The 9,744-nt window shown below is 41.9% G+C and overlaps 1 protein-coding gene across 1 annotated transcript; it reads right to left on the bottom strand.

Annotated features, from left to right (window-relative positions):
* Nucleotides 1-471: 471 nt before the first annotated feature.
* On the bottom strand, nt 472-6,323 carry LOC108263437 (CD276 antigen). The gene is made up of 4 exons (XM_017464207.3): nt 6,014-6,323; nt 2,813-3,172; nt 1,998-2,276; nt 472-932 (listed from the first exon to the last, which is right to left on the bottom strand). Exons 1-4 carry the CDS (start codon nt 6,111-6,113, stop codon nt 793-795), a joined length of 879 nt encoding a protein of 292 aa, XP_017319696.1. The 5' UTR covers nt 6,114-6,323; the 3' UTR covers nt 472-792.
* Nucleotides 6,324-9,744: the final 3,421 nt, after the last annotated feature.

Genomic DNA, 9,744 nt, shown 5'->3' with positions numbered 1-9,744 from the left:
ACATTTCAGAATGATTTCCTGAAATAATTCTAGCCCAGTTTATAAACTATTTTAGCAGCCTCTATTATTACACACAGAGCAGCACTCATCAATGTTTAAAGAAGGCACAAAGCATAATAATGATAAGAAGAAGAAGAAGAAGTAAAACTTCTGTTGATGTGCGCTTAAGCAGTCTTCGACATTCCAGGATTCATAAAGTGCACAAGTATTTAAGACTGTCTTGAGAAAACAAGGCAGTTCCCAGCTTCATGAGGCCTTCAGACATTTTGATTATCTTTATCAGGTAGTACATGCTGTTACTGACAGTGTGTGAACAGCCAAGGATTCTCGGAAAGTTGGCTCGGGTAGGAAGTTATGAATCTTGTGCTAGAGAGCTACGCGGAGCTCGGGCACTGATGTGCGTGAAGGTACACTCAGATCATTTATACGGCAAAAAGTTCTAAACTTTTTTTCTTTTCTTTTCTTTCTCCCCTCAGTTTGTTGAGGCCATGGTACCTGGGTGGTGTTTTATCAAAATTCAAAAAACTTGTTCTTCAATCAAACGCTACAAACTACGCACAAAAGAAAGAACACAAAAACAGCATTAAAGCTATGTACACTTTTGATACTAATTAAATAAAAGAAAGCAAAATGATCAGCGATAATCAAACATTTTCGCCAGCTCCATTCCGTCAACCTGAAAATGTGCCTTCAACAAACCCAGACTGCTGGACGTGTTCTCTGAAAACATTACGCTATGGTATTTATCGACGTTACTATATTTACACTTAACCTTTGGGGGTGATACTTGCCTCAGCCTTTTTTAAAGAAACAGTCTTTCAGTTTATCTCTTCTCGCGATCATATAGCCAATCAACATCGCTGCAGTCACGAGGAAGAGAAAAGAAACGACCACGGGCACAATAACTTGGTTAAAGCAGGAGTTCTGTCCACCTGGAAGAAAAGAGTGGAAATTAAAACTAAATAAAAGCCTATTAAATCCTTATTAGGATCAAATGTCTAACAGGCTAAAATCTACACGGCCTTAAAATAGAAGCAAACCACGTCAGTTCTCCTTATCACGTTATCCCCCCCCACACACACACCCAAATAAAAACAGCATATGAGCCACTGAAGGATTCACAGTTGTGTGGGTGTGTTTGATTTTGATATTAACTGACACCCTTCCAAAGGGAAAAGTCCAAAATACGGGTGTTGATGCGAGGGCCCGTGCGGGTGGCCCCGATCCTGTGTGTTTCATAGAGTCAGGTCGGACCCTGGTTTTTAAAGGCCCACGTTAACATAGACAGAAATCATGGTCATCACAGTGAGCCATCAATACAGACACGGAGCAGGTGCAACAAGTTACACCACAGGTCAAATCCTCAATGAGGACCGGGTGAAATTATGTTGTAGGGCATCTGTCGGTATTCAGGATATCCCCTTTAAAAACAGACCAGCCCATGTGAGGTCAGCCCATTGTGGTTAAAATGTATGACTTTCATCGCTGAGGTCATTGGTTGGCTTTTACTGTGAGTTTCCATCAGGGTATTACTAATCGGATAAATACACTGGACATCCCTATGTGGCCAGTGGCTTGGCAGATCACTGAGGGCATGTGAAAGTGTCTGTGAAAGAGCTGAATAGAAAGGGGGTGGAAAGATCAGAGGGTCATGAGGATCAGACGATCTCGATTCAATGTCAGTTACTGTTACACCATCTCGAGGAATCATAATGCTACCAACAATAGCAGTTCTTTGTAAATACAGAACAAAGAAGTACTCATAGTCTGTATAAAGTGACCTTGAGGTCTGCATTTTGATAAACACCCACCTGCTATGAGAAGAGTCGCCAGGCATGGAAATTGCTTTCGTGTGCACAACAAACAAGATATATTTGGGTAAATTCGGGCATTTTCAAATTGGACATTGGACGTTTATATTGATAGAAACTCCAAAAAAGACCGCTGTGATGCATATCCACGTCGTGACATCTCGGCGTGAAATGTAAAGTCCTTACCAGTGTAGCTGACGGGCCTCTGCAGGTACTGATGCAGCAGATGGTTTTCGAGAATAAAGGTTAAGCTGAGAGGAGTGTTCGGTGCCGTGTAACTGCTTTTGACGTAACAAAGTCCCGTCTCTTCATTGGATTGCACGGACGTCTGAATGTGATCGGTGAGGTTCTCGCCATCTTCTCCTTTCCACATCACCACTGGGGCGGGGTATCCTTCCGTCTCGTACTGGACCAACGCACCCGAGGAATTCACGCTGATGGTTAACCTCGGCTCTGTGTAGAAAGCTGCAAGAAGAATTCGCACGAGTAGTAAGTGCTGAGGAATTCTGGAAAACCGCTCATTTGTGCAAGCTTATAATTAGCCAGTATTTTGGTAGGTTGACTAAACCTTCAAGTGGGCAGAAACACAAAGCGACCCTGTGTTACGCTTCTATCAGTCACGAACAGGAATGTGAGTCTACATTAGGCACAAACTCAACAAAACTGCAAAGTTGAAGATGGGAGAGATGGCACCTGGCCATTTTTCCAATCTTCAACTGTCTAGTTTCGGTGAGACCGTTCCCACGTTAGCTTTTCAAATCCCTTCAGACGTGAGGCCTTCTGGTTGACATACATGCGAAACAACCCGTCGTTTTCAGAACGACATATGGTAGAACATGTCAATCTATGACCGCATGAAGGATTTTCCCCAGACCACCTAAAATAATAGTCATAGGAATGAAAATAATGAGAAGCGAAAGATGCCCTGAGCAATAATCGGACTTGGAATAGGATAATTGCGACGGTACAGGCTCAGAATCAAACGAAAAACCCTCCTTTACCTCCGTAGTCCAGCTGTAACTCTGCTTTGTCCGTTCCCAGATTCGTGCTCACGGTGCAGAGGTAGCGCCCTGCATCGTTAATTCCGACCTTCTCGATCCTTACGGATGCGTTTCCTTTGCTCAACTCGGTCACGAACAGCGCCGTACGGTTCCGGTACGCAGAGCTTTGCGTCTCCAGTTGATCTCGCTCGTAATAGAAGCTATGGACCACATGGCTATCCTCCTGCCTCTGCCATGTCAGCACCAAGCTGGAAAGGTTTGGGTTTGCTCCAAAATCAGGTGAGAAATTACAGCCCAGAACCACAGAGTGTCCTCGGGCTGCTGTCAAGCGCCTTGCTGGTACCATCACACTGAAGGCGTCTGAGAAGATACATGATTATATTAAAGAACTTACACTGAACACTGAACAATTGGAGTATTGCTAGTAAAAAAATAATAATAAAGATATACAGAATGTTATGAAGAAGCGAGGCTGGGGCTGATAACGGCAACAGTTGCATCACTGTGCAGAGTGAAGCACACTCAAGATCTTTGATATTTTTCAGCCTGCTTTACTCAACCAACTGGAGAAGAACCTGGTAAAGACCCATATCCTTCAGAACTGAAGCCCTGCAAAATTCTTCAAGCTCATAGCACCAGCCCAGTAGTTATACTTCATTCGTTCATTCATCTTTCATAGCCACTTGATCCTGGTCAGTGGACCCGTAGCCTAGCCGGCCTACACTGAGCGTGAATGCTGTATTCAGTTTTAGCACCAGGAAAAGAAAATGCTTCAAAGTGCACTAACTAGCAGAAGTAATTATGTGTTTATTTTAAAAGTGTTTATTACTTTTACACGGAACAAAAAAAAAAAGTGTGTCGTGGATTACAGGAAAAAGGGAATTTTGAGCCAAACTCGGACGGGGAAACCAAAACAAATTGTATAAAGCATTCCATACTAAATGTAGAACTAGATGGAGACAAGCCCTCTACGATACTGCCGGTGAAATATCTTCGGATAAATGTATTGGTATGGTCTTTAAAACTCTTAGAAACAATCTTTTACAGCTCTTTAAAACTCGTAAAGTTCTTTTATATTCGATGACTGATAACTCCAACGACCCCTTACACACTCTCTCATGGTTATTTTCCAATTTCACCTAATACTCTTACATCGTGTGTGTGTGTGTGACCCCAGGTTCCTGACATGCGAAGAAAAGAACCTGTGCACATGTACGTGTGATCAATAAAGACTCATCATTATTATCTATTATAATGTTACTTATCCACACCAGGTGTCAATGTCAAGTTACCCTTCTTTTATTTATTGATTTATTTAATTAATTTAAGTTTTGCAATTCAGTTGTCTGTAAACTACTGTAATGTACCATTTGTTAGTATAATAATGTTTCTCTTCTCACATCGAGGTATTCTGTTCAGCTTTTTCCAATTCCCAGTTTCATTTACAAACTGCAAGCTGCGAATCCAAATGACTCGATAGGAAACTTAACCTAGGTCGGTTAACATGAGCATTTATAACATGAAGCCTGTACAACACTACAACACAACACTTTCCAACTCCAACAGGGTGTAGGAAACACAATAACAACAAGGGCTAACATTCAAAGTAAACCAATCTGTGCACTTTCGATGAGGTTATTCAACGGTATTGGACTACCAATCCCAGCACCAACAAGCTGCCACGGCTGGGCCCTTGAGCAAGGCCCTTAACCCTCAACTGCTCAGCTGTATAAAAAAAAATGAGATGTATGGATGTTTCTCTGGATAAGTGCGTCTGCCGGTTACATCTGTAAATGTAATGGAATAATGAAACATTAACTAGGAGGAAACGATGCCAATATTTCCCCGCATGTTTTACTTTATATTATGTAAATAATCCTATCTGAAATATTTGTGAGAAGGGAGTTATTATTATTTTATTTTATTTTTTTAAATATGGCGAATTGAGATATCGGGACAGTTTTCAGACTGTAAGAGCTAGTACAAGTTTGTATCATGTTCTAAAGAAGAAAGGAAAAAAAGCATGGCTTTGCTTTTCAAACATTTCGACTGCAAAATGATGCGATTATAAACATCTGTGCGTGTTATGAAGGAGCTTTTAGTGAAGGCTACAGCAGGGGGTAATGTTTTCTCTTACAACGCCCTACAGTTACATTTACATTACGTTTATTCGTGTGGCAGACGCTTTTATCCAAAGTGACGTATGGAACAGCCTTCCACTGAGTGTTCGGGACTCGGACACAGTCTCAGTGTTAAGGTCCGGGCTGAAAACATATTTGTTTACCCAAGCTTACCATGAATAGACTTTCTTTTACGCAAAATACACGGTCTTAACCGCTACGGGACCGTAAGCATAATAAACTCTCAGTCTGTTCACCTCCCTCTCCCTCTCTCCTGTCGAGATAGACCATTTTTAAGGATTTTATTTTATGGAGAAGCCAGCAATCCTGACACTTTCAGCACTCCGGACCTATCCGGACCAGAACCCTACCTCTATATGGAGCTCTCATCAACTACAGGCTAAACCCTAGAGATCGCTGAGGACGGTACCACTTGAAGTATATTGAGATGGTTTTGGACCTCAGTTCCACATGGAGGTTCTCCCTGTGGTTGCTGGGACTACGGTTGCAGCGATGTCCTTGGGACTGCGATTACCACATGCAGTTTTACGCTCCTTTATTAAACCAGTGGACTAGTTCAGCAAAGACTTCCTATAAAAACCATAATGACCTTTCTTTTGCTTTCACTCTCCCCATTGTTATCCAGACGAGGATGGGTTCCCTTCTGAGTCTGCTTCCTCTCAAGCTTAAAACATCCTGTGCTTATCTGTTTCTGTAAAGCTGCTTGCAGACAATGTCCACTGTTAAATGGACGTCCCTAGTTTTGTTACAGCACTACGCATTTATGCACTGAAATATATTACCCATGATCATTTTATCTCCTTATAAATCAAACATGTGGAAAGTTTTCCTCAAGGCAAAGGCAATGTGTTAAACTGGCTTGTTTCTTCCCTTCTGGAATGTTTCCAAAAGAGATAGATATTACATAATAGTCACTACTCTCTAAGAAGACAACAGAGACGCAGTGTTCTGCCAATCTGAACTGTGATGGCCTTTCCCTTGTGCTCAGTGTCAAATTCCAGACCCAGCCAAAAGAGCCTCTCCCAACAGAAATAGAAATGATAAGTGAACTGTTACCAACCTGCATATGAACACAGGATAATGATGATGATGATGAGGAAGGTGCTGTGCAATAATGCATCCTTACGGATTTTGCCTCTGTGATGTCGTACTGCATGCATTGCTGTTTCTACTCCACTCTGAAAACTTCCAGAGAAATGGACCAGTCTTACGAAGAATCCTCTCTCTAAATACTCCTTCCTACCCCTTTGTGGCCCCTCCTATTGAAACGAAAGTGCACTCATGCCTTTCACAGCTCTGGATCGCAGCACAGTGGAATACAGAGGAAAGCAACAGGTGTGCTTTATCTCATGCCCGCACAGCTCGGACATGAAGGACGGGAGAATATTAACGGACGTGTTCTAATGCTATTCTTCTGTATTCTCAGCAAAAAAAAGAATCGTTTCAAAACATTCATCTGCTTTTACTTCCAGAGAATTTCTGCTTTTACTTCCAGAGAATTCTTAACAAGTTGTACTAACATAAAATCAAATAAAAAAATTCAACAACTGGGCCATAAACTGAACATGTTTCCCAGATGTTTGAGGAGCAGAGATGGAATAACAAGTCCATGAACAAAATGGGGGGGGGGGGGGGGGGGGGACTATGGCCTGTTCCCGCATGCTCATTCCTCATCTCCTCTCTTATACACACAGACACGCTCTTTCACACACTATCATATGAATACATCTCCTCCTCCAAATCCCTCCTCAAGCCCTGCTCACCTGCTCCCAAAAGAAACCCTGAACTCAGCAGATATGATCATAGGGGAGTTTAACATCACACAATGCCTGTGTGCATTCCAGTGTGGATTCCTGTTAGTGCTGGACGTTTCAGTCCTGCCTGAAGAGATGTAGTGATGCGGTGTAAAGTGGTGCAGCTCTCCTACACTGCACCCAGATGATAGCGACCCCCTGACTAGCGCCATCTATGCCGTCAACGTTGTTTTTATATTCCGTCACGTAGTTCTGTTTCTATGTGACAATTTTACACACAGGACTTGAGATCTGTTCAGTGCTACTTCAGATAAACATGGTTAAGTAGTATTTATGTTTCTGTATTGTGTTGAAAACTGGCCTAACCACCAATGTGCCAGTGTGTTATGATGTCGCGTGCTGCGGTCCGCTCTGGGCCAGAAATCAAAGGTCAAGTCTTGTTCCCAATCCACGCCTGCTTGTTTTAATTACTTTATTGGAGACATTCCTTCAACTTTTATGAATGGAGTCCTTGTTGTAAGTGCTACGCTTTGCATTGAGACTGGAGAGAGAGAGAGAAGGAAATGATTGTTTATCATGGCTCTACCGTAACCGAGAACGTTACATAGCTCGAACCTCAGGCATGCAGAGTTGTTTAGGGGAGAGCGGTGTCAGTTGTGATATTCTTTGTAAACAAAAACAATCAAAAATCAGATAGGCGATTAAATAACAAGCTTGCTATTCTGGGTCTAATCCTGGCGACTAGCGAAGCTAGTCCAGCAACGTTGTTTGAGGATATTCACCCAATCTGATATGTTAATCAGTACCTCATATTCCTGGGATGCAAACACGACTGGGTGGGTACACCTGTGCGTGTAGCCTGAACAACCGGTTGTTTTTTTGAGCAGCACAAAAGAATTTCCCCATCAGCCTTCAGTTAGACGCACATTAACCCGTCACGCTATTGCACAGCTACTTTTTCACGTATGTCCGAGTGAGGCGTCAACTCGACGGAGAATTTAGAACCACGCGGTCTATACGCCGTGCACTTTTATTTGAAATGACAAAAGTGTAGGGGTTTTTGGGAAGGGTGACATACTGCTGACTCTCAACCTAGACTCGTCTGTTAACAATTAAACAGGTCAAATCATTCGAAATCACGGCGATCTCTGACGCAGGAGTGACTACAAACATGTGTCTGAGGTCTTGGTGTAAAACTTTAACGAGACCGTTACGCAGGGACCTGAAAGGACCTCCGAAAGGACGAGAGACGAATATGGAATGCAGTATTAGAACTAACTTGGTCCTAACGCCAGCTAACAATCCCGAGAGAAAACCCCAAGTCGTTCTGAATCAGCTAGAAGTAACGTTTATGGTCGTGTAGCAGACGACCCAGAATTAGCCATCTTAAATGTTCATTTATGTACAAATTTAACTGCATGTTTAACATTTTTCTCACCAGAAATACTCACCAATCTGTCGACTTTATTACAAGAATGTCCGACTTCTTTCCCCCCTCGTTTAACATTAGCATACTCTTATTTTTTTTGGAAGCCAACATTGGCTAGGAAGCAAAACTACAGATTAAGACAAATATCGTCTGCATAACGTCTAGCTGACAGAGAAAACATCCATAAACGATATCTGCATATCTGATACGCTAGCCAACAAGCTTAGCGCACAATCAATCATGCTTAGTGCTAGTCAATTAAACTGTAATAAAAATAAAAACTAAGCTAGTTTGGTATCTTATGCATGTAAAATGTACTTCAGATGACTTTTATAATGACTCTTACTGCAAAATGGGTAAGAATGAGGTGTTGATGACCGGGTGCCTATGATTAGAACTGGTACAGGTCAGGGAGTGCAGACGGAAGCGGTCTTATTTATACCCCTCTCATATCTAGTGTCCTGGTGTTAACTGTGCTATAAAGCTGTGTGGTGTAATCATGCCAAGATCTAGAGCTCTGCAAGGCCTTCAGACACAAAGCTTGTGGAGGCCTATGAGTGTGGCAAGGGAATTAAAAAGACCTCCTTAGAAAGAAATGCACCATTCCACTGTAAGGAAAAACAACTGGCACAGAGTTCAAAAGACTCTCACTTCGACAAGGACAGGCTGCCCCAGCAAATCCGGCCAAAGATCGGTCCCAAGCTGCTGCAATCAAAGTGCGCGTTACTACAATCTGAAACAGACTGCACAGATTTGACCTGCACAAGAGGCAGGCCGGGAAAACGCCTTTGCAAAATTTCACTTTCCAATGAATATCACGCAAAGACCAGAACTTTTACAATAATGTGCTCTGGAGAGATGAATCAGAGATACGAGTTGTTTGGCCAAATCAGACCAAACAGCTTTTCAGTAGAAGCACCTCAGACAGGGGACAATACTAACTTCTGAGGCAAAGCGTGTACGTACTTTTTCCACAGAATAATATCAATGCGTCTATTGAAATTTCTGTTGAAAAAAATGGATTGGACAAAGTGAATTTTTTTTTTTATAAGCACTGTTTCAAAGTGGTTTCAAATGTTTGCTTTGTAAGTACTTAGCGGACAGGGGGAGTACTTATGTTTGACTGTAGAAAAATAAACCATGGGAAGTAGTAGCAGAGACCTTCTGTGCCTCTCATGGGGGAAAATTTTTATATATATATATATATATATATATATATATATATATATATATATATATATATATATATATATATATATATATATATATATATATATATATATATATATATATAAAACGTTGTATAGCACTCTATATTTGGACTCTTACGAGGATGAATGGAAAACTACAGGGCACAGCCACAAGACCCAGCGCTTCTTGAATTTACAACAGACCACTCTTACAGGAAGCAAGTCTTGACGCAACAACGTACTCTCCCTGCATACACAGATACTTTCTCCCATCCTGTTGGATAACGTGGTAACTGAAAGCATGACACCAAGAGGCATCTGGTATGCCGGTAAATTACACTCATCCAATACAGGCATGATGACTGTGGTGACTGATTATGGAGTCTCGTGTCCCAACGCTATTTGCAAAGAGGAGGAG

The sequence above is a fragment of the Ictalurus punctatus genome, chromosome 3 (assembly GCF_001660625.3).
Source record: "Ictalurus punctatus breed USDA103 chromosome 3, Coco_2.0, whole genome shotgun sequence".
Classification (NCBI taxonomy): Eukaryota; Metazoa; Chordata; class Actinopteri; order Siluriformes; family Ictaluridae; genus Ictalurus; species Ictalurus punctatus.
This window is presented reverse-complemented; position numbering and strand designations above follow the sequence as displayed.